The sequence below is a fragment of the Lissotriton vulgaris genome, chromosome 1_1 (assembly GCF_964263255.1).
Source record: "Lissotriton vulgaris chromosome 1_1, aLisVul1.2, whole genome shotgun sequence".
Classification (NCBI taxonomy): Eukaryota; Metazoa; Chordata; class Amphibia; order Caudata; family Salamandridae; genus Lissotriton; species Lissotriton vulgaris.
Window position 1 is genome coordinate 900,642,409 of NC_141685.1, and position 25,248 is coordinate 900,667,656.

At 41.7% G+C, this 25,248-nt stretch overlaps 1 protein-coding gene across 1 annotated transcript in view; it reads right to left on the bottom strand.

Annotated features, from left to right (window-relative positions):
• Nucleotides 1–25,248, bottom strand: part of SHFL (shiftless antiviral inhibitor of ribosomal frameshifting) — a 165,354-nt gene that overhangs the window by 38,999 nt on the left and 101,107 nt on the right. The window contains exons 4-7 of the mRNA XM_086959005.1: nt 10,456–10,497; nt 8,701–8,736; nt 8,042–8,197; nt 6,666–6,769 (exon numbers count right to left, since the gene is read on the bottom strand). Of these exons, the coding sequence (XP_086815131.1) occupies nt 6,666–6,769; nt 8,042–8,197; nt 8,701–8,736; nt 10,456–10,497 (338 nt within the window). The remainder of the gene's footprint in view (nt 1–6,665; nt 6,770–8,041; nt 8,198–8,700; nt 8,737–10,455; nt 10,498–25,248) is intronic.

Genomic DNA, 25,248 nt, shown 5'->3' on the forward strand with positions numbered 1-25,248 from the left:
CCAGACCACCACTATATGTAGACCGGAAGCAAAATCATGGGACTTTTAGCGGGAAGAGTCGCTGCTACTGGCAGCAGCTGGGTACCATGAGTCTTGGAATCCAGACCTGGAGCAGTACACAGAGCTGCACCTGCATCTCATCAGGCGCTACTGAAGCACGCCACAGTCACGTGGTTCTGGAGTTGCTCATGTTACCGGGGCACGCTTTCCTGACCATACCAGGAACTGAATCGAGGGGGCTGTCAACCTTCCATGCCACACTGATATTGTGGGAATTTTAGCGGGAGAAGCTGCTGCTACCGGCAGCCGCTTGGAACCACACCTGCATCGCATGAAATCTCAACTAAAGCGAGCCACAGTCCTGCGACGTGAGACATACGTGCGTCATTCATGTCCAGGTCAAGGGCAGGCCTGTCTGTGCCCTGATGAGGCTGGGCTGGGTCTCCCCTACCCCTTAGGCCCCAGTCCTGTTTGCTGCCTTATTTAGGTAGGTTCCAGTTTGAATTCTTTGCTATTTTCATATTTTATACGAACCTACGTTTTTCCCAATTACCTCGCCAAACATGTAGAAGAAAAGACTCCCCAATCTATTAGATCTGGCCCCAAGTGAGATGTCTCATCCCCTCTCTTACTTATCAAGCACAATGGGTACTATCCCCAACTAATCAAAACTGTCTGAAACCCGAATCGATCCCATACAAAAGCTGATTAACATTCCTCCAACCTCCGTCTCTTGTTCTCCAGTTGAGGGAACCAATCTTTCTGGTCCCAAAATGTTAGCACCGCAACTGTCTACATTTGTCCCAAATGGAAACCTTTGTGTTTCTCAAGCTGCTGTGAATACAATCTCTGCTGGTCCCATAAGCCCCCCAAATGCTTCAAAATCACCACCCAAAGCAAAAATCCAACAGTGGCAAGCCCAGAAAGGGAGCTGCCAGGAGCAACAAGATAAGCCCAAAATTAACTCCACCACCTACTGTGTTGCACCCAAATTGTACCCCTGATTATGATCCTAATTCGGCTATGCATAATTTGTGCAAACTCTACTTCAAAAAGATCGAATTATTGTTAAAAGATCTTCAACTTTTCATCTTTCAACATTCAAAGCTCCTAAATGATAAAGTGCAAGCCTTGTTCGACCATCATAAAAAGCCCAACCTGGAACTAGCCATTCATCTCCTGTTCTGGTCTCTAGCCCTTCCACAAAGGTTGGTACCCTCAGCCCCCCAACCTGGTGGCACACCAACATCATCGATTGCTCATCCAACGTATTAAAAAAATCCACAGGGTCCTCAAATTAATGAAATAATGCAGGAAGTAAAACTTGTAGGCCCGACAGCAGATACAATATGCCATCCCCATTGCCTCCAGTTGCCCCTGAATATATGCCCTATGTAATCATTTACACAGGTATACCTCCAGCGTGCAATAGCTACTCAGAAGATTGGCTTTCCCTTAAATGGAGAACCACCCATTGGCTTGCGTCTAAATCTTTATGGGCTCTGATATGATCATCATGGTCCACAGGATTGGATGGGTCAACTATGTGCCAAGTCACTTCACGGAGACTGCCTATTTGTCAATTTCAGGCACCTGTGCATGGCAGGCATTATATTGCAACGTTTTTCAAGATTACACTATAATTTGTGCATTACCCCTTTCTTTTTTTTTTTTTTTTATCGCCCATCTCCTTCACACGGGCAATTCAAAATGATGATGGGGCATGTGGCTGTCTCACCTAGCTACGCCACAGTTTCCTTCACACATGCAAACCAGTTTGGCTCGTAGTCTTTCGGACAATGACTGACTTTCTTCTCCGAGACATTTGATTGCTCATATGACGCTCATGTGTCTGACCAAGCTCTTAACTGAGTCTGCTCTGCATGACAATAATGCCGCTATTTCTTCAATAGTGTCCAAGACTAGTCACCTATATATTCAATCATGGAATAATGCGGGCATTAGCAGAAAATTAGACAATGAGGTTTGGGTGGAAATTATTAATCAGTTTGATGTCAAGAAATCTGGATTTTAAATAACTTTGTATGTAAATGGGTTATCTGTCTTTTTTCGTCCCTGCCATACTATCTCCGTCGCCCAAAGGGGGGGTTAGGAGTGATAATTTCCCTGAAGTTAAGAATTACCAAAATAGCAGCTCTAAAGTCCACTTCCTGGTATCAGATTTTGTTCTTAAGTCTTCCCTGTCTTCTAATCATGCTTTTGATTATTTATTTTGTTCACAAACCACCCTATTGGACTGCTATGGGGATTGAATAGTGTTATTTCCAAATTTGGCGAGAGCTGCACGGAAAGGGTAACCATTTTTTGATCAGGAGACTTTAACATTTAAAAAATTTCCCCTACCAGGGGACTGTGTACATGGCTTTACAAACTGAGACCCATTTGTATCACAGTCCCTATGGGGAAGTTTTGATCCAGTTTTTACTTAAATAAACTGTATTGTTAAACGCAGACTTCATTAAGAATGGTATAGTACCTCCACCAACTTTTACAGGTAGAGGTGGTGGTTCAACTATTTGACTTTATGGAAGGGGGTGTGGTAGCAAGGATAACATTCACCACCTTGGTCTGTAAATCCAATGTATTTACCTGCTGTCATTCAATCTCCAAGCAGAGAGGTGCAAGTTGTGGAAAATCTGATTCAGGACCCCACCTTGATGCCTAGACGGGAGTCTATCTTATTTAGAACACTAGGCAAGTATTGGAGGAAAGGAGTACAAGAGTTCTTACCTCAGTTACAAGCAGAATGCATCTCCTACCAAGTGCCCTGGAGAAAACTTGGAAAGCTGCTGACACTGCATGTTCCTTATGATGCTGAACAGGTCTCCCTCCAGTGTTTAAAGACGTCCTACACCACCTGGGGATGAAGTTGCAAGTTTGTCCATTCTACCATTTATAGACACGTCAAGTGGTTGCTGACTAGGCGATGTTCTATTGTTCCAGCCAGCTGTCTGTACGCAGATCAACCTGTCAAAGTGCCTGGGAACACAATCCACCCTGTTTTTTGCAGCAACACAGACCAGGAGAGTTGGCTGTCAGACAGCAATTTAATGGACGGCAGGAGTGTTTTGAGGACCAAGTAGATCACCCAACGCACCAGCAGGTTGACATGTAGCTGGCTCTCCACTGAAAATCAGAGACCACTGATATCCACCTTTCCGAGGTTACCTCCCATTAGCCCAGCAGTGACAAGTCTGTCACAACAGAGCCTGGGTGGGAAAAAGAGTGTGGCCTGCGAGGAGTCAGACTGACATCCACCACTGCAGATTCTAAGCCATCACCCTTGAGACCTGAATTGGCTTAGCGAGGCATCACTGTTGATGAGCTCACAGAAATATGAGGAACCACTGCAGGTATCACATGTGCCACTAGGCATTGTGAATGAGGAGAATGCACAAGGGAAAGAGGCTAAGAACTCTAAGGGTCATTCTCACCGGGATCCAGGAGTGATTCTAAACCATTGGGATCATACCCTAAATGTCAATGGCTTGCTGAGGTTGAGGAACGCCCTTGGTCACCATTGTGTACAGAATCGCCCAAATGAACGGAAGTCTCTGTGTATGGCTCAGGTTGGACTTTGGGTCTTTGATGGTGAAACCCAACATTGTTAAAGGTTCGTCCACAGGAAGTTGGTCACAATAGACTGTGGAGATCCGGTCTTCAACAGCCAGTCATCGCTGTGAAGCAGTATATTGTATCTCATTTACGCTGCTAGCTTTCCTGACCGTGCTATACAGTTGTTACACTCTCTTCTTTACTCTTTTTCCTTACTTTTTTTCTCCCCCCTACTTTTTTGATAGATTGTGTGGCTCAATGATTAGAGCGGCAGACCCTGATGCAGAGGTCTAGCCTGGGACCAGGGTTCAAATCCCCGCCTCGGCGGGTCTTCGGCTCAAAAATTCCACGGACCTGATAATTCTCGCCTCGGTGCCTATTCCAATCATGGAGTCCCACTCTGCAACTCTGGGCAATAGCTTGCTTAATCTCCACTACAGCCCCCACAATGCTAAGGATGCCTGGCCTCCACCTTGGGGGTGCCCAGGAGTGGACGCCTCACAGGGAAAGCTAGGAGGGGTTCCACAGCGGTATTCGTACAAGCGCCTTGAGACCCTTGCGGGTGAGTAGTGCGCTATACAAGTATCAATTTACATTTTTTTTTAACTTTGCCATATGTCTTTGACTATTAAAGCATTAGTTTAGATGCCACTCAATACTATGCTGAGACAAAGTTATTATTGTACGCTATGACTAACTGATATGTTCACAAATTATGTTGTTACAACATAAATGAGATACAAGATCTAGAATATGCCAGTCACCAAGATGTTGCACTTTACACCTGTATCACAATACCTTCTAGAATGTCTTTTGACAACTGGACTTTACTTCACCCATAGGACCTATCCATTCTCGATTGACTGATCACACTACTATTGGTATGTCACCAAGGGCGTGTTTGCACTAAGTCACAAGTCGCCTAAAATCAACACATACTTTGTAATGTGTCGTAGAGTCTGATACTTTGTCATTGTACATCATCTAGCCCTGAAGAAGTCGTGGGTTTTTCACACTGACCAAACACGTGTTAGCTGGGGAATCGATCGTCATTAAATACAGATAACAGGTGATACTTGGAGTGTTCTTCTTATGTACTATATGTTGGACATTTTTGTGGTGGTTTTCCTAATATTTCATAACGCAGAATTTGCTTTGCATATCACAACAAGTATGCACAGGCATACTGTTTTATTTGTCTCAATAGAGAGCAACTGCAGATATACCACCTCAATTGCCCTCCGGACTACTACTGAAAATATGGCACTTTCTCCATTTGTGGCCCATGTGGTGATTCAAGAGAAATGTCTAGCCCGTTGACATTTTGTAAGTTCAAGAATAGTGCATCATCACTATAGTGGGTGAGTAGTCGGGTGGTCTTAGTAGCCCATCCGCGTCATACTCATAAGTGTCCTGAGGAGCCTAATTTGTATTAAACTACTAGTGGAAATTAAAAGAGGCTTCTTTCCAGAAACTTTGGAGATGAACCAATAGGACGTAAGTGATTCAAATACGAGAAAGACACCCACTTTCATGTATGGTAAATTTGATGACATCTGCACCAAACTCTTTAATGAAGTCCCTTGCATCCCTAGTGGGAAGCATTTTGAAGGAGTCCTGTTTCAGAGCACCTAAGGAAGTACACTTTTTTCTTGTTTTTTTTTTAAAACCATGATTATTGCTTGAACACTACTGCTTACGGCTAGGTCTTGTTTCCAAGAGGCAAGGGCGTGATTGTGCAGGGACTGGAGTTGTGTGATCAATCTTGCACACCACAGTTTTCCCTGACAGATTTCAGCAAGTATAAACTGCTGAACTTTATGTGAGAAAATTGCCTGGAAAATGGCAAAAGCAGAATACGGTGAGTTAAACCCTGAATCTGCATTTTAAGCATCATTACCAAGTAAAAAATTTGGAACCGGAGAGATCTATCCCAGGATAATGATAGCTACTGGTTGCAGTAAATGCCTCACCATCATCAGGTGAACTTCTAAACAGAGCCTTAGACTGCTGCCTGGCTTTAAAAGCCTGTGAAGGTTAACCGATCAAAATCCATTATAGTGGAGAAGCCAGACCTTTCCTTAAGACCGTAGAAACAATAGCTAGATGAGTGGGTTTCAATGCAAGGACTTATCCTCTAAATTTGGTATCTAGCCACAAAGGATACTTAGCTCTGAATGGAGTCTAGTCCAAACTGCTAGAGATGTAAGCAACATGACAATTATAGGTTTTACTGGATGAGAGGGATCAACTCGGAAGAAAATCTTCGAAGATATAGATTTAGAAAGTGGAAACAAGTTCAATGTATCCGTATACTTCAGCCTCACGGTATGGAAACACTAAAAGAATACCAATGAACTAGCTCAGGATTTGACTCTACAGAATCTTTATCTGTTAGCTTCTTTGGTGCGAACAAATATATAGTGGGTTCTTACCACCAACACATTTTAAATTTCTATTAGACCTGTATCAGAGTTACAACATGGATAGAACCATGAGAGAAACTTTATCACTGTAGGGAAGGTGAGCTCACTGCATCTACAACAGAAGGGGTTAATGGCATACGCTGTGTAATAAAGGTCATCAACTGCTGTAGGTGCACATGATGTGGTCCTCTAACCACCCACTACAATGACTGCAGAGTAGGTCAAATGAGTATTGCAATGTATGGGGAGGTTTGCCTACATCTGAGGTTATAATTAGGTTATAAACGGCCAGGCACAAATCCCCCCATGGTTTACTGTTAACACCTGGGCAATGTTGACAGTATGGTGGAACTCACAACAAAAGAGAAAGCAGCAAATATGGTTGAGGGATAGATCTGAACCAGCTCCTGGATGGCCTCCATCTTTGCCTATGATCTTTGATCTGAACCATGTCATATCTGGAAGTGAAACTAATCTTAGAAGCGGATATCTCTGCATCCAGAACTTGTTGACTGGACTGCAACTTCATCCATGTACAATCCCGAACTGGTAATAGAATCAATCACAACATGTAGGAGACATTCCTGACGAAATATTACACAAACGAAGGATCAATTACATGAGTACTTGCTGGCTGTGTACTCTATTTTCCAGATGGGTTACCTGAACATTCGGTGGCAGGAAGGACAGTGGAATTCTGCAATGCCCCACATCTTACCCACTGGAACTGGGTCGTATTTCTTTCCGCATTTCCGGCACTTGGATACCTACAATAGGACGAGCATAAACTAATATGACTCAGGGAAAATAACCTAAACTTGCTGAGCTGTCAAAATGTTCACTTTTTTTGTCTTGTTCGATCATTTATTTCAGTTTTGCAGTTTCCATGGCATGAAGTGTTACAGAAAAAATATTTGTAATTTGCACGATGTTGATTGAGAGCATCTAACTTCTTAGATGCTTCACGTGCCGGGGTTATTTAATCCCAGGCACCAGCATCACTGCTGGAGATCACACATTAGTTCTTAAGTAAAAGTAAAGCTCACTTTGTGTGAGAATATAGTGCATATAAAAAATCTGAATTAAAAAAACGTTTGGGGGGGGGGGGGGGATTATTACTGCCACGCTGTGTACCCTATTTCACAGAACAATGAACTAGGGACTGGCCAGGGTTAAGTAAAATTTGGAAAGGCAGCACCTTTAAGAGCAGTATTAGTTAAAAGCAATCTCGATTGAAACACTATCGCCAGCTGAATAATGGAGAGAACAGCACAATGGTTGTTTTGCATGTGGATTGGTTTACGGCATACAATGGAGCACAGTCAGCAAACAACATCTGACCACACATTTTGTGCATTGTTTTTATGTACTGGCAAGGTGAAAAAGGCGTTACTAGTAACACATTTTTCCCTTTTCAATTAAAACCTAGATTTTTTTTCTTTCAAACCGGTAGAAGTGGAACCCAGTGAATAATTCAAGACAAAAAAAAACATCAAAATGTATTAAGCTTTAAAAACTAATCATCATGATAAATTGGGAAGAAACATCTTAAAAACAAACTATTCTCATGCAAAAAAACTGAAAAGTAAACAGTCCTTTAGCCAAATAAAGTGAATATATATGAATCTACAATCATTTTGAATCTTTTATTATTTTTCTTATTACTTTTTACACATGATTAAAACAATTGAGTACATAAAAAACACGATTGTGCACAATTACTACACAGGTTACACTTTCAAATTTTAACTCATACATCAAATATTCAGCAATCCTAAAAATAGATTTTATAATTTCATACAGTTTATAGTCTTTTCTTTTTTTTAAAATGGAGATGGTAGGTGGAAAGGTCAGGACCGTACACAGAGTCCGCTATGATCTGAAGCGTGGTTGTCTTCTTATACAAGAAAGGGATGCCAATCTACCTCTCAAGGACCTCTCGGTCTACCTCTTGCTTCAGTCAATTGGTCTTTGCCTGCTCTTCTCTGTCACTACTTTAACTTTAATGAGCAGCATAGAATAGTTGTTGGCCTTATTACCTGCTTCCTCTCCGGGACTCTCCGCCACCACATGTTGTCACAGGTTGGACAGGCAAACTGCTTATCGTTGGAAGGGATCCAGTTCTTATTGGCGTTGTTAAACATTCGCAAGTTCTTCTCAGTTAGCGGAAGACTCTTTAGTGCTGCAACAATTTCCTAAGGTTCAAGCAATAGTGTTATAAATGTTATGTCTAGAGGTTTCTCTGAATAGTTATACAACTTTGCTCAAGCAGCAGGGATTGCTCGATGGAGTTGCATACAGTTTGAAGTCCACTTTCCCTGTCAAATCCCTAGCTCCACGCCAATCACTCACTATCTTTGCCTTTCAACCTGTACACTGCACGCTGCTGTCTTTTGGCTAGGTTTGCGCTGTACACAGATTCCATACATACCTAAAGAATGCAAAAGTACTATTGCACTGCTTATAGTCTTGAAAATGATTGGTGGAAATGAAGCATGTACATTCACTGAGATTGGTCTGTGTATTATTGGAAGTAGTGAAGTTAGAAAACGCAAGTTAAAAAGCATTCTTTATTGCGGGCACACTCCAATAAGCATGGAGGCACAGACGCATACATCCCTGGGGCATTAGATATCAGACATCATGTAGACCATTAGTTTAGACATACAGAGGATTAAGAGAATACTTTCTGGCTTACCTGTATATTCTTGTCATTATCAATCTTTATAGGATTCTGGAAGGAGATAAGAATACTCATTATGTCAGATACAAGAAACTACACTTAAAGTGACACAAGTAGGGGCGATACAAAAGGTCCCCAAAAGCAATTATTGTTAGGACACACACTGCTCCTTAATGCTTTGTGACACAGCAGAATCTACAATTCACAAAAAATAAAACCAAGAAAGGACTGCATGCGTTGATCAGTCAGTGCTTGAGAGCTGCTGCTTCTTCCTTGTTTTTAGGTAGGGAAGAGGGTGGGAAGGGAACTGACAATTTCCTTTTGTGTATTATCCTTGCAGGCTGAAGCTTGGTTGGGGAGTAGTGGAAGTCATTAATGTGTGGTGCAACAGAAGGAATTTTCTACATTATGAGCTGGTTGTTGTTGCTCTTAGAACCGCTGTGTTTGGCTAGCTGAAGGAGAGGCCAGCGCCAAACCAGAGTGGGAGATTTTAAAAAAACTTTTCTCAAAATGAGGACATTAGAGCTACTCTACTCTTTATTCAGAAAAGGTAGGACAGCCGACGTAGGCCCTGTTGACAGAATCCTGTATTTGAGGTATTTACTGGGGTATTCGGTCTCAAACATTTATACTTTATACTGACGAAAATATGGCTGGAAAATGGTTTTTCTCTGATGGCCCTGGTTGTTATGAAGACTGAGAAGTATCTGCATAATGCTAGCAGATCCGATATCCAGCAAGCTTTTTCGCCAGAACTGCATTAAGATCATAAAGAGCAGGAACAACAGAGAAGAGAACGAAGGAGTGCAGCAGTTGATATATATGGTGGATGGAGAAGCCAGCAAGACCAATCCTGACTAGCTGGCTCCAGTGGGGGAGGAACTACAAGATCCATTGGAGAGCCATCTCTGGGGCTTCCGCACATATCTCCAAGGAACCACTAGGATTTCAGGAGCAACAGTTTTGTAAGCTCGTAATATATCAAGCAGATATAAGACTTCACACTGACCTTCATTGAGGGGAAAAAGAATGTCCTTCCAAATAAAACAAAGGTATTTTCTTTACCCTTAAATAGCCATTATCGGTGCTTTCAACAATGAACAATATTGTTATTTTCAACAAATTTCCGGACCGGAGTCACCTCACTTTCTATGATCTCGCTTGGGAATAATGAAAACTGTCTATGCATGATAATTAGGGGATGATGTAAATCTGCAAAGCACACTTTTGGGCTTAGGAAATTGGGAATGCCACGGGTTTAGACATTATATAAACAGACAGTCCACATTATTGAACTTAATATAAACCTGCACAATGTATCAGGCCCTATGGCAAGTAGCGCTTCTGGCAATGGAAATTCCAGGAACTGGAAAAGTGCCCTTTGTGAAATGATGGCAACTTGTATTGTGTAATAGAGTACAATATATATATTTGTGGTTATAGAGGCAACTGGCAAAATGTTCTACTGAGCACTGCGAAAGCTATTAATTTAGACTGGTGTACACTATAGAATCTGGCATTGTATTACACTTGGTATTAGGTCGATGGCAGAGTGTATTGTTTCCTATAAATCGAACTAGGAAAATGCATTGCCTGGCATTATGAAAACATTCAATGTGCATAATGGCCAATTAATAGAATTTACAACTATATGCAATAAATTGCCACTTAGATTTTCTTGCTACCTACATATCATAAGAATGTTATATTTTTAAACGCATTGCAATCTGCTACAAAAATATCTATAATTTAAAGTGTAGTCTGTTATACCTTTTTCAGCTCCTCTTCACGTTTCAATTTTTCCACCACATTCTAAAAGTGCAAAGCAAAGGAGAAAAAAAAATGAGTACCCCTAAAATCAACCCAACATGCCCTAATTGTAAAAAGAACAAGAGGAGGCTAATGAGTGCAACGTGAGGAAGAGTAATCACTAGTGGTTGCTTTTTGAGACAATCATTTCATAGTTAAAACATGCCCACGTCCAGAATGCCTGAACCATGGTATCAACAACCAACATTAAGCTTTTCGAAATGTGTCAAATATAAATGCACATCAGCAGAAACCATGAAAACTGTTAAATGGAAAAATCCATCTTCAATGTCATAGGGATGTCAAAAAACACCCTCTACTCATATTTTCTGTCAGCACCTCCATAGAGTCAACTGACTAATATTCTTCTTCAAAGGCCAACCGTTCCAGATTCCCTCTCTGTCCTCGTCTTGTCTTCAAACTTTCATTCTAAGGCTATTCTCTACTTTTCTTGTCAATATAAAACAGTTAAAAATTATGTTCTTGGTATAATAATGTTTATTTTCATAGACATTTTATAGCATGTCATAACAATACTTTCGCAAATATTTGCTCACAAACGCTTCATAATACTGTTACTTTCATGCTTCTGCAACTCAAGGCATGTATTTGTTTATCTGCACTTAATTTCAAAGTTTGCTCACATGTTCTTTAAATATGATGCATTTTGTACCATTGTTATACTTCCAAAATGTGAATAAAAACTTTTGAAATGAAAAACAAAATGCAGAACAGAAATACACCTAGAGCAACAATGTTACATTCTGTGTATATAATTATAATGTATGTTTTGTCTCTTTAAATGCATTGCATCTTTCAGTGTTCTCACTACCATGCTTAGAACCTGTACTGCGGCTAGGCACCAGGTCAGTTGCTACTGTTCCTGCCTGCCAGCCAGATGCTATGTTGCTGTGCCGCGTTACTTGAAATAAAACTTTCAAACAATCACCTGTATCTACCTGATCTGTAACAAAATTTGGCGACGAGGGTCAAGTAACAAAGAACTACACTCCATCAACGTTGTAGCGGCACATGTGTGGAGTAATTTTTAAACTTTCTAGCTATCCTTGCCTTTTTACTTCAAAATATAAAGAACTATTTCAGAAGAGGATTTCTACTATTTTCCTGGAAACCCGGTAATTATAACCATTTTGGGTCCGGAGAAATGCATTTTTAATTGAAAAGAACATATTCCAGCTGTATTTTCTTTTGAAAGAGGAACACCAGCGCGAGGTTTGCTCAACTGTTTTTCATCCGCGTGTGTATAGCTGTCGCGAGCCTGATTACGCTTGGATCGCATCACGCACTATCAGCAAGCTTTGTTGACGTACACAAGAGGTTGCGCATTTCGTCAATGAAGGTACGTTCCTAGGCAGTGCGTGTGAACGCGAAGAACATTCCTCGCTAAGGCGTATTGACGCAGAGAAGACGTTGCGTCCTACGTCATTTGGAAACAACGTGCGGCCATTTTGTTTATTTTGTTTCCATGACTACACTTCACCGAGTGCAATTGCGGTAATCGGGATATTTTCTTTGTCCTGTTACCGATACAAGCGCTTTTTAAGACTTCAAGTAAGTGGCGCTAATACTTTACAACTTTTCAGTATTAAGACAGTAAATATTTTTTTATAAAAAATTTTGTTCTTTCCAGGATTTTACTTCGTAATTCAAGTAAAACATTGAAGTTCTTCTTTTCTTAAGGCTGACTGTTGGCATATATACATTTTCTTCACTACGGATTTCTTTAAAAAAAAAAAAAAAGGGTACATTTTACAGTCATGGCCATGCAGTTTGATCCACCAGACAAATTTTTGCAAAATAAAGGGGATCCTCCTTTACCCTGGACACGTTGGAAGGAGGAGTTCATCAATTTTATGAAGGCAATTGACGGTGAACGCATGGGAGCCGAAAGAAAAAATAGCATTTTACTACATTGTTTAGGGTCAGAGGGACAAATGGTTTTTAGGGCCCTTCCACAAATTCCACCTTTAGAAGGTGAAGCTGAAGGTAGTAATGTATACAAGGAAGCTTTGTTAAGGCTAGAGAAAAGATTTAAACCAGTTACAAATATTGCGTTAAATAGGTATAAGTTTTATACTAGAGCACAACATGATTCTGAGTCGTTTGATGATTTTATTACTGCTCTGAGGTCGTTATCCATTCATTGCAATTTTGGCACTATGTGTGATGAAATGTTAAGGGATCAAATTATTGTTCACGTAAAAAATAAGAAAACACAAGAGCGTTTGTGGGAATTGGGTGATCCTAAATTATCTGAAGCCATTGCTATTGCCAAATCGTTAGAACAATCCGAGAAGTGGATGATTACAGTTAAAAAACACACTGAACATAAAAATGAGTTGGTTGATGAAGTGTGTTCACTCAAACGCACGGAGTCAAATTCAAATGTAAGTGTTCATCCCAGTCCTAATTTCAATTCTAGAAAGACAAATTTTCATGGCACTGTTAGAAAATTTGATAAAACTTTTATATGCTTCAGATGTGGGAGTAAAACCCATTTAGCTTCATATAGGGGATGTCCCGCCATTAACAGAGAGTGTAGGAAATGTAGTAGGTTGGGGCATTTTTCAAACATGTGTAAGGATGTTAAAAAATCTGTTCCTAATTTCCAGGTAAAGATGGCATCTGTTCTGGAAGAAGTTCCCAATGTATGCAAGTGTGAATGTTCGGGAAACCATTGTGGGGATAAGAAAGGTTTTGTGGTGTTCTTGATGGAGGGTATGTCAAACGTCAATGATCCTACTGATTCCATGTGTATTAAAAAACCACTGTGCGAAGTTGAAGTTTTAAACATCAAATTGAACCTCATGGCTGATTCAGGTTCTCCTTGGACAATTATTACGAAAGAATATTTTGATATTCGACTAAGTTCAGTTCTTTGTCTTAAAAATATTTTACCATCTGATATTTGTGCTTTAAGTTTCAATGAAACTAAAATTGATATGTTGGGTTTTTTTGTCGTGGATCTTACTTTCAAAGGAAAATGTGTGAGTGTTAAGTTGTACATAGCTCTCAAAGGTATTAATGTACTGGGTTGGAGAGAACAGTGGAAATTTGGAATCATACTCAATCCTCGTGTCCTCGTGCGGAGGAGCCAGTGATGTTGGAGGTGAATGCGGATTTAAATAACATTGCCATGGTTGAAAATGACAATTTAGCCAAATTGACTATGTTAATTAAAACCGAGTTCAAAGATGTTTTTTCAGATAGATTGGGAATGATTAAGGATTATTCGCACAGAATTAAACTCAAGAATGATGTGATTCCTCTCAAACAAAAACTGAGAGGCGTACCCATTAATGTTAGAGAGGAACTTAAGAAAATGCTTAATGATTTAGTTTCAGAAAATATTATTGAACCAATAGAGTCTGCAGAATGGGTTTCTCCCATCGTTTTAGTTAGGAAACCGGATAAAAGTTTAAGAATGTGTGTGGACCTTCGAGCTCTCAATGCAAATATCATTGTAGACTGTCATCCGCTTCCCAATATAAATGAAGTGGTATCAATGTTGGAGGGGGCCAAGGTATTCTCCACTTTAGACTTAAGATCTGCCTACCATCAGGTTCCCCTTACTGAAGACTCAAAATGTTTAACAGCGTTTATCACTCCCCAGGGCTTATACCAGTATACTAGAATGCCGTTTGGTTTAGCTTCGGCGGCTTCTGTATTTCAAAGGGTCATGTTTAACTTGTTTAGAGATTTTGATAATTTTGTCAAGTGCTTCCAGGACGACATTTTAATTTTTTCAGCTACTACTGATGAGCATTTACAACATCTACGGAGTGTGTGTCGAAAGTTGGAGGAAAATGGCCTTACCTTAAAACCTAGCAAATGTAAGATGTTTCAACACTCTGTAGAATACTTGGGACATACTTTGTCGGGGGATGGTGTGGTTCCGAAAAAATCAAATGTTTTGGTATTACAAATGCCCCTGCTCCTGAAAATAAGGAACAGTTACTCTCTTTCGCAGGAATGTACGAATATTATAGTAAATTTGTATATAATTTTGCATCTAAGATGGAACCGTTAAGAAGACTTCTCAGGAATAATTCTGTGTTTCTTTGGGGACAGGAACAACAAACAGCTTTTGAGCTTATCAAGTCTGATATTTTACAAGCTCCCACTCTTAGGCCTTTTTGTTTAAACAAAATGTGCATAATTACTGTGGACGCTAGTATGTACGGTTTGGGTGCTGTTTTGTCTCAAATTTCTGGGAAGGAGGAGTGGAATGTTTGTTTTGCTTCACGTACTCTCAATGAAACTGAACGGCGATATGCCGTGATAGAAAAAGAACTTTTGGCTTGTGTATGGGCCATAGAACATTTTCGTAACTACATATGGGGTAGTAAGTTTCTTTTGAGGACTGACCATAAACCTCTGGTTAATATTCTCTCTACGGGTGGTGGCTGGAGTTCTACTGCTCGCATAGCCAGACTGACTTCAAGGTTGCAGGAATACTGTCTTACTCCAGAGTTTGTTCCTGGTAAAAAGAATGTCATTGCGGACTTTATGTCTCGTATGCCTTGTAAGACTATTTTGGATAGGAAATCTGAGGAAGGTGATATAGTTATGTGTTTACAGGATGTTTTGTCAGGTTCATTTGATGATATTTCTGAACAGGCTTGGAAACTTGCTGATGAGCAGGATGTCACCTTACAGAGTATTAAGAAGTACATTTTGGAAGGCTGGCCTGACAAAAAGAACTTATCCGATAGTGCTTTACCTATGTTTTCTGTTTTGGATGAGTTAGAATTAGAAAATGGTTTGATCTTTAAATCTGGTAAATGTGTTCCTCCTTTTGATATCCAGAAGGTAATTTTGGATTTGGCACATAAAATGCATCCAGGAATGTCGGCTATGAAGCGTCTTATAAGAAATTACTTTTGGTGGCCCGGTATCGATAGAATGGCTGATCGCAAGGTAAGAGAATGTGAGGTTTGTATGGGAAGTGAAAGGATGTTGAAGGTCAATGTTCCTCCCTTAAAGAATTCTACTTGGCCAAATGCACCTTGGAAGAAAATTTCTTTTGATATTTCTGGTCCGTTTATGTGTCTCCCTGTTGATTCCCGTTATGCTTTGGTTCTTGTGGATTACCACTCTAAGTGGCCTGAAGTCAAGTTTGTTTCTTCAGTCTCAACTAACGTGGTGATAGACTTTCTCAAGGAGGTATTTTCCAGAGAGGGGTCTACGTCAGTCCTTGTTACTGATAATGGGGTGCAACTTACCTCTTTAGAGATGGAAAGTTTTCTTAAACAACTCAATATCAAACATTCTTTGGTTTCTGTTTATGAACCGCATGAGAATGGTTTGGTTGAACGTTTCAACAGGGTCTTGAAGGGTTTTGTTTCTGAGGTCATTAAAATTGGGTCTAGTTGGAAGAATTCATTAAGAGAAAAACTGTGGTTATACAGAATAACTCCTCATTCGACAACTGAAGTCAGTCCTTTCCGTTTGTTAATTTGGTAAACCCATGAAGATTGTTAAGGTTTTTACCAACAGTGTTATTACTCAAGATGGTAAGTTATGGAACATCAAACGTGTTGCTAAATGTCCTTCTTTGCAAAAAGTTTCTGAGCCTGATGTACAGTTGTATCCCAATGATGACATTGCTTCAAGAGTTAAGATGTCAGTTCGCTCCAGAATTCCACCTAGTAGAGTTGCTGATTATGTTACTTAAGTTTCCTTTTGTTTTCTCTTCTTTTCATTGATAAAAGGGAGATATGTTACATTCTGTGTATATTATTATAATGAATGTTTCGTCTCTTTAAATGCATTCCATCTTTCAGTGTTCTCACTACCATGCTTAGAACCTGTACTGCTGCTAGGCACCAGGTCAGTTACTACTGTTCCTGCCTGCCAGCCAGATGCTGTGTTGCTGTGCCGCGTTACTTGAAATAAAACTTTCAAACTATCACCTGTTTCTACCTGATCTGTAACAAACAAACTCGAGAAGAAGCTGGTAAATATTATGCAAAACCACAGTGTCAAAAAAGTGTGACATCAACCCGTGCATGTGTCATCACGCTAAGGCAGCCCTCACGAGATGTCATGTGTACGTGTGAATTCTGTCACAGCAGACACTTTCTTTTTATTTATGCTTCCAAGATGGTCGATGACTGTCTCGTTGCATTTTTATTTGTTGGTAGGTACGGACTGCCAGGAACTGCCGGGACCTCCACAATAGACCAAAAAATGCAACAGCGCCAGGGATTAGCAAAGGTGGAGCAGGTACGACAGGTTTGGTAAGAATAAAGGCTACTGAGCGGCAGGAGCAGTGGGGAAGTAATGGAGAAGCAGCATGGTGGGATATTGGCAGGGATGGTGTGGTGTGGTGCAAGCAATAGACTAAGTTGAGAGCAGAAAGAGGTAGAAAACACTTGCACTCCCATGGATGCTGGACGCAAAAGAAAAATTAGTTCCCTGTTGTGGATCTGTTGAAGGACACAATCCTTCCAATCAAAAAGATTGCAAATGAAGCTGTGCTCCAGGGGAGGGACAAACACAGGAGAAGGGATGAAGGCCATGAAATAAGATGCAAAGCAAACCCAAGGAGATGAATGGATGAATGAATGAATGAATGAATGAATGTGGGCTTATAGAGCGCGTAGTAACCCGGAAGCATCCCAGCGCTAAAACCAAGACAGCAGGGTCAGAGGTAGTGACAGGAAAGACAAGGGGGTTTAGGGGAAGAGGTGGGTTTTCAGGAGTTTCCGGAATCGGAGATGGCAAGGTTCGCTCCTGAGTTTGAGGGGAAGGGCGTTCCACAGTTTGGCTGTGTTAACTGAGAATCGCCGACCTCCTGCGCATGCCTTTTTCACTCTGGGCACTGTGATTAGACGTTCATGATCCGAGCGGAGTGGCCTATTAGCTTTGTAGGGCACAACAAAATTTTAGAGGATGGGGGGGCCCTTGTCCTGAAGTAGTTTATGTGCCAAACAAAGGGATTTAAATGTTATCCTTTCTCGTATTGGGAGCCAGTGCAACAGTTTCAGCGCAGGTTTGGCTGATGATCTGGCCGGGGTGTCCGTGAGGAGCCGTGTTGCGGCGCTCTGAATTTGTTGTAACTTATTGAGGGTGGATTCCGGTGCTCCAAGGAAGATGGCGTTGCTATGATCCAGTCTAGACAGGATCAGTCCTTGGATGAGCAACTTGCGGGAGGAGGGGCAGAATTTTCCGGGCCGATCTGAGGAGGCCGAAGCAGGCTCCCGCTGTTTTTTTTTGCTTGCGTCTTAAAGGATAGGTCATTTTCCATCCAAACCCCCAGGCTTTTGATCTCCTTTTTAGGAGAAGGGGGTTCCCCCAGACAGGTGGGCCAGATGTTCTGGGGCAGGGTGGATCCTTTGTGCACTAGTAGCATGATCTCTGTCTTGGGCCCATTAAGTTTTAGGGACGATTCGCCCATCCAGGTGAATATTTTTGATAGACAGGTGTGGAGGGTGGGCGGTCCTTGGTCAGGCTGGGATAGGGAGACGACAAGTCACTGAAACTTTTCAGACACTCACCCCCAGTCACAGAACTGGGTTTAATTCCAACATTATTCTTTAGCTCACTTCGTCACTCCAGTACAGACCCAGCCATATTCAAATCGGACACCGCAAAATCCATAAGAGCTTTACAAACACAAGCCCATAGACCTTCCTTTTGTCGCCCCTCATATAGGGGCGCCTCTAAGGGTTTCCAAACTGACAATACCGCCTCTTCTTTTAAAGCGCCCAACCAAACCTCGCCTAATAAAGGATATTATAGAGGAGGTTATAGAGGAAATGACAATAAGGGTAGAAGTAGAGGAAACAACAATTGCAATGCCTCCCAGTGACTTTCCTTCCATCCCCCCCAGACCATTCCACTCCTCTCGGGGGGAGGTTACAACAGTTCCTACCTGTCTCGAACTCCATCACCACAGACAGGTGGGTAAAACAACTAATTCAGTCAGGATATTGTCTGGAGCTCACTTTCACTCCCCCAACAATACCGCCCACACAGCGTCCCATGTCACAGGAACACTTCATACTGCTAAGACAAGAGGTAGAATCTCTACTGCACAAGAATGCAATAGAACCAGTCCCAAAAGAACATCAAAACACAGGAGTTTATTCTCTATACTTTATCATACCCAAAAAGGACAGGTCCCTCAGACCTATTTTAGATCTAAGGCCCCTAAGCCTGTACATACAATCAGACCACTTTCATATGGTCACACTACAACAGGTTCTACCGTTGCTAAGGAAGGGAGACTTCCTTGCCACATCAGATCTCAAGGACGCCTACTTCCACATTCCCATACATCAATCGCACAGAAAGTACCCAAGGTTTATTCTAGAAGGTCAACACTACCAATTCAAGGTACTCCCTTTCGGAGTAACTACAGCACCTCGAGTGTTCACAAAGTGTCTAGCAGTAGTAGCAGCACACTTAAGAAGGGACAACATTCATGTCTTCCCATATCTGGACGATCACACTCTGCGTTAATCCTGAATTAGATAGGATCAGTTATGCTTGCACCATATGTTTCTATGCATATTGTTTCACCATTTTAGGCTTGTTGTGATCTTTTTCCTTCTTCTACCACTAACTGTAAAGCGCTCTGATATCCTTCGGGATCTAGTTCGCGCTATATAAAACTTTATAAATAAATAAAAATAAACATTTCAATGTATAACGAGACCTATTGCATTGCAACTGCTTGTTATTTTAAGTTACCAATCCATGTTGGAACAGCGATCAAAAATAAAATAAAATGTGCAAAAGCATTTTCTTAAAGCGAGTGGTGGGGGAGGGGAGGAAGCAACAGGGGTTGGGCGGAATAACATGGTGGGGGATGGGGGATCCGGAGGCAGCACAAGAAGGTTGGGTTGGAAGGGAGGCATAAGAAACACGGTGGAGAGGGGGCGTAGGTGGGGGATGTTGTGTATGTATTACCTCTAATTTTACGATTTGTTGGATTTTGCATCCCTTCTCTATTTTATTAGGCTTCTGTATTAATAGTTCGTTCTCTCTAGTATCTATCTACCTTGAGATTATTAGCCTGTTCCTGTCCAGTTGACTGCACCCTGATCTTTATTTTTCCAGGCCAGAGGTGCCTGCTACAATTTTTTCTCCACAATTCCCATTCCCGCAGAAGAGTCTCTCTCCAGCCAGTCCAGTGCCAGCAGGGGTCCTGCTCACCTCATTCCAGTTCAACATGTCCTTGTTCCCAGTCCTGGGCTTTTCATCTACAAATCATTTCTATCAGGTGTGTTTGTGTAATTACGTTAATGGAAGCAAAACAAGACAACACCCAGAATGTATTAGCTTGTCACATGACACCTCAACATTTGTAAACTTTGTCAGCGAAGGCATGGAGGGTGGTGGCCAAACTGGTCCAGCCGCATATCCATTCACACTTCTAATAAAACATCTTCATGAGCATAATCGACTCTGGTGTGTGATAGCAGAAAAGTTTAAAAGAGTTACCTGAACACTGCCAAAAGCCCTGCATTGCCACACCAACGCCAGATAGTCATTTGTATTTCTAATTATAACCTCAGAACTACTGGTACTTGAATGTAATGAATAAATAGGACAGGAGATTTCAGCAGTGTGTCGGTTTTCTTATTCAGCTGCTTGCAATAAAGTGTCCCTCAAAGTGTCAGACATGAGGCAAGTAAACACGGACCCTGCACACAGCAATAAGACATATACAAAAGAAAACACGATGGCTATGATTAAAATACATAGACACAAAAACTCCCAGGATGCAGTGAATGCAACAACAAAGTCCAGAGCCCGGGGGCTGGAAAGCGGATGGTCCTGTTAGGGGCCGGCTCGACCTTCTTTGCGTGCAATGCGCATGCGTGGTTGGCTAGAGGCTAGTTTGTCCCCTACTGGGGCCCGTTGCCGTCGGTGATGAGCGGTGGGCTGGAGGCTAGTTTGTCCCCTCCTGGGGGCCGTCGGCCTTCAGGCTCTGAACTTCTTTGCCAACCAACAGGTGGCTGCCTCCCACAATCGTTTATACGTCGTCCACCAACAGGTGGCTGCCTCTCACAGTCTTTTTCCTGCTTCCGAAGGCAACGAGCACATTCCTGTCTCGCGTGCTGGCTCTCGGGGCCTGCGGCTGGTAGGATGGACCGTCCTCTCTGTGCTGGCAGCCCCACGGCTGGCCTCCACTCTCCTGCTTTGGAAGGAGTCGGCCTTCGAGGGTTATTTCTTTTTTCAGAGTTGGCAGAGACACGGTTTTGGTTTCTTTGATTTCAGTTTTTTCAATATCCCAGATGACAAGTGAAATTCAAAACCAGGTCTGCCTTTTTAACTCTCTTTGGGGAAGAAAAAAGACTCTGTCTGCTGTTGTGGACATGTGTGAGGGTTCTTTGCAGAGCTATCACCGGGCTGTGTTCAGACAGCTCAGGTCTAGCCAGCAGAAAGAGGGCAGAACAGTGAACAAAGCATAAAAACACACCAAAGTGACGAGACCTGGCACAACGGCAGTCACAATTCACAGGTCTGTGAGACTTTCGCTTACTGACAAGGCCGCGAGAGGTGTGTGTGCGTGCCACAGCGAGCTATCGGTTTTAAATTATCGCACTCATGTCTGGGCACAATAATTTAAAACAGATGTCGGCATGCCGGTAACAGACACCATAGGCCAAGGGCGGAGCAACGTGATCGCCTTTGGCCTATTACGTGCTGTCTTTCTAAAAACGACGCCCGCAAACACCAATATCGTGGACCAAAAGGAATCGCACACGTACGAGCGTGTGCGATTCCAGGGTCCGTTTTGGAACCCTCCACAAAAAGTCTCTCACCTGCGCGACAGTGCTGAGCACTACATCGCTAGGGGCGAGCCCTAATAAAAACTGGCAGTTTTGGGTGCAGAAGCAGAAACATGCTCATCTTGTATTTGAGAAACTTCAGCAACTGGTTAGAGAATTAAAAAGAGGACTCATAACAAAAGAACTTGTGAGTCATAAAACATATGGTGGTTTGTAAATTACTTAATTAATAAATCAAAATTCCAAAACATTGAAAGAAACTCTCACAGAATTACTAGAGCGGTTTAGAAAATGGGACAACCTGATAAATTATCAGAAAAGAATGGATGGTAATATCTGATAAGCAAGTCCTGTAAAAGAGTAAAACGAAGAACAGTGTGAGTGATTCTGGATGTGAAGTGGTGGTTGAGGGAGGAGCCTGTGTACATGTACCTTGATCAGGAGTGATCTTTATACATTTCCAAAGAATTTGCTGAAGCGGAGACAGGAACCCAAGTAACAGCATACAGAGTTTGAAAGGATTGTGACCATATAAAATGCGTTTTGGACATTTCTGGATATTTTATTTTTAATTGTTGTGCCTTGAGATTTGTGGACTGAATGCAAGACAATATTACAGTGGTCAGCAGAAAAACCACTGAGAGAAGTCCCTCAAAATAGGCCTTTCCAAATTGTAATGGAGATATACAATGATGTTATTGAGCATTCGAAAACAAATGTTCTCCAGAAATAAGCAAATTGGTCAAGATCATGAAAATGACAAGAATCAGGCGGATCAGTGCATGCATATAATGAAAAACTGAAGCAGATTTGTAAACAGGATAGTGGAACTGAATACCCCACGAAAGAAAGGGTTTCTGGATTTGTTTCTGCTTTTGCTTTGGGATGGCATTCGGAAATTAGTTTGCACATTCAGCAAAGTATGTTGAGTTGGCAGGCCAAATCATTGATGAAATTTTGGCTTATGTGAAGTACTGTAGTGAAACTAACAAGAAAACAATGATCGAAAGTCCGGCGCTGGACTTCAAGGGTTTCATGCATAAGGAAATGGTGCTTAATTTGTGCAGGACTGAGGACATTGCATCTGTGCATATTATTAATGCACAGATGAGGGAAAATTGGTCTCTGGAAATGGGATTGTAAATTTAACCCAAACAAATTTCAGAATAAGTCACAAAGGGTAGAGTGGGATGATATAATTAACTGCCCCAGTCCAACATGGACTTAAGTGGAAAACATATTCCTATTGTACTGCCTTGGATTCTGTATGCATCAGCTCCATCAGCAAATACAAAATAATATGCAGGGTTTCCAACAGTTTCAGATTTTTGCGAAAAACCTTCAGTGATTAATTATAATTGTTCACAATTTGTAGGTAGACTCAAGAGTTCCCATGGGTTCAGCACAAAGACGATGCTCGAGAGGAGAGAAGGATTACAATGATGGGTGCAGTCCTAGAGGTAGACCAGAATAGCCCTTTTGTGGGAGGAGAAGGGAATGGTCATCCAGTGTCATTTTTGATCGACACAAGTGTTACATGCTTTACGTTTAGATTAGTGTAGCTTTACAACCAGCCCTTCTCGAGAAAAGAAGCCCAAGTTGTAGACATATCAAATAAAAAAGAAACTAATAAAATGATAGATAATGTCCCAGAAAAAAAAGCTAAATCATAAATGACCATTAATTCATAATCAGTGATACAAGTCCACTTTTTGTTGGGAAGAGATCTCCTTTGTAAAAACACTTGTGTAAATGACTGTATACCTGATTAAAGTAATCGAAGGTAGGTACTCCCAGCCTTATCTTAATTCACCTACACATCTACACATTTCTGGACCCACACCCGCACCTCACCCTCCAGCTGTTGGATAAAAGATCTCCGATAAAGTGCCCCTTTTGGGTGAGTCCGTTGGGTATTGCACCGCCGACACATATGATGAAGTATGACACCTGAGAGGGTGTGTGAGGGCATTAAAATCCAACAAATGGATTCCCAACTGTAAAACGCACTAGGTTCAAGTGGGTCCAAGCCCTTTGTTTTGACTCCTTCCATTCCTTTCTTCTCTCGTACTTTTTGAGGAACAGCATAACACCAGTTTGTTGATACCTTGACAGGGGCTCCTGTTTATGCTGGACCTCCCACTTCCTTGTGAGTGGCAAAAGACCCATCATCCCTCTATTTTGAATGCAAGTTCAAAACTGCACCCACAGACAATGCAGTGACCTCAAAACTAATGTAATGGGCTTTGGCCTGTTAGCAATGACAGCTGAAGAAAATGTGACTTTTGAAGTGTCACTTTTGAAGTGACACAAATAAGATTCTTACACGCATGTATTCAAAGCAGTTCCCATGTCGGACTGTTATCTGACTTTATAATTAGACTTTTGCCTTTGAACTGAAGAGCTCCACAGTAGACTGCCTGTAATTTCTCTATTTCCCTTGACGTACGGCCTGAGTAGATTTACTGAACTATTTTGATACTGATACTGATTACTGAATACTACTAATAATAATACCACCATTTGTAAAGCGCACAGCTACCTCAGGCGAGGTGTCCCGGCACTGGGGGCCGTTGGGAAGATTAAGCAAGCTATTGACCAGAGTCACAAGGTGCTGGGTTAACCTGCCGCCGGCACCGGGGATCGAACCGTAAGCCCCTGTGTTCTGAAGTCAGCCGCCCTGGCTGCTGCACCACACCTCTTCCACACATCTTCTACTGAAAGTAGTAATTCAACTGTGCATTTTTTTAGAGTACTGTGCCCATTACAATCTGTTTTATTCCAAATACAGTTTTATTATGAATATTGGAACCCAAAAATTATGCAAATCAAATTACGTTTTGGGTCAAGTTTTTATTGCTGACAGGAGGACAGCGTGGGAGGCATCTACCCTCTCTGTGTTGCTTACCTTCCCTCCCGCCAAAATATTTTTTAACATGCTTTCCCACTAGCAAGTGAAGTAAATATTAGGATCTCTCAGTGAATTATGCATTTGCAGAGTGCACAGATATGTGTGGTATGCAATTAAAATGGGTCAACTGAACTCCATGTCAGAGTATCCTTTTTATCGAACTGCAAAATCAATTCTTTGTCGAATTTCAATGCTCTAAAGTACAATTCTAGGTCCCGAAGGTCTAGAGTACCTTGTAACCTGTCCAGCTTAAGAACAGGCAATCACTTTATTCCTCATCTCTTTGAACGTGGGTCTAGAGATGGTGCTTACTGTATTCTGCAGATAATGTAGACAGCAGGTCAGGAACACCATCCTCGCAAGTGCAATTTGACCTACAACAGAAATAGGGGGAGTGCTCCCAAACGAGATGTACTTCCGGAGGCTCAGCAGGGCTCACCCATATTACAAAAATGTTGTTTTTCCAGGGTATGTGCTCTTAATTCACCTAAATAATGTAACTTATCTACCTCATATTGCAGAACTGCATCTGAATGATTGTCTAGTGCGATAGCTAGCAACCTACCTAGAAGAAAGGCCACAATCTTGTCTTGATTAATCCGGAGGCTAATCTCCGTCTTGAATCGTTCCAATTCCTTGAAATAAACGAAAGTATCATCTACCTATATAGATACTATATACATTACATTCCCAATCTTGACACCCCAATTCCGTAGCACAATGTCAATGGGTTCCACAGCTAGGCTGAACAACAAGATGGGGGGGGGGGGGGGGGGGGGAATGAAAGGCAACCCTGGTGAGCGGCCGGCACATACCCATATGCTGGATATTAGACCACCAAATCTCAACCTAGCCGTGGGCTCAGTCTATAATAGCTGCACCCAGCATCGGAAGGTCGGGCCGAATCCCAGCCCTTAATTCAATGTTAAGATAGGCATCGTATTCTCCTGAGTAAGTGAAAATGTTCTTAGACTACTGTGGAATGTTATATTTTAATCCTTTGGTTTGTGCAGCTGCTAAGGGTAACACAATATAACTTCTTAAATAAAATATTCAGCAGACTGCTCAGCTTTA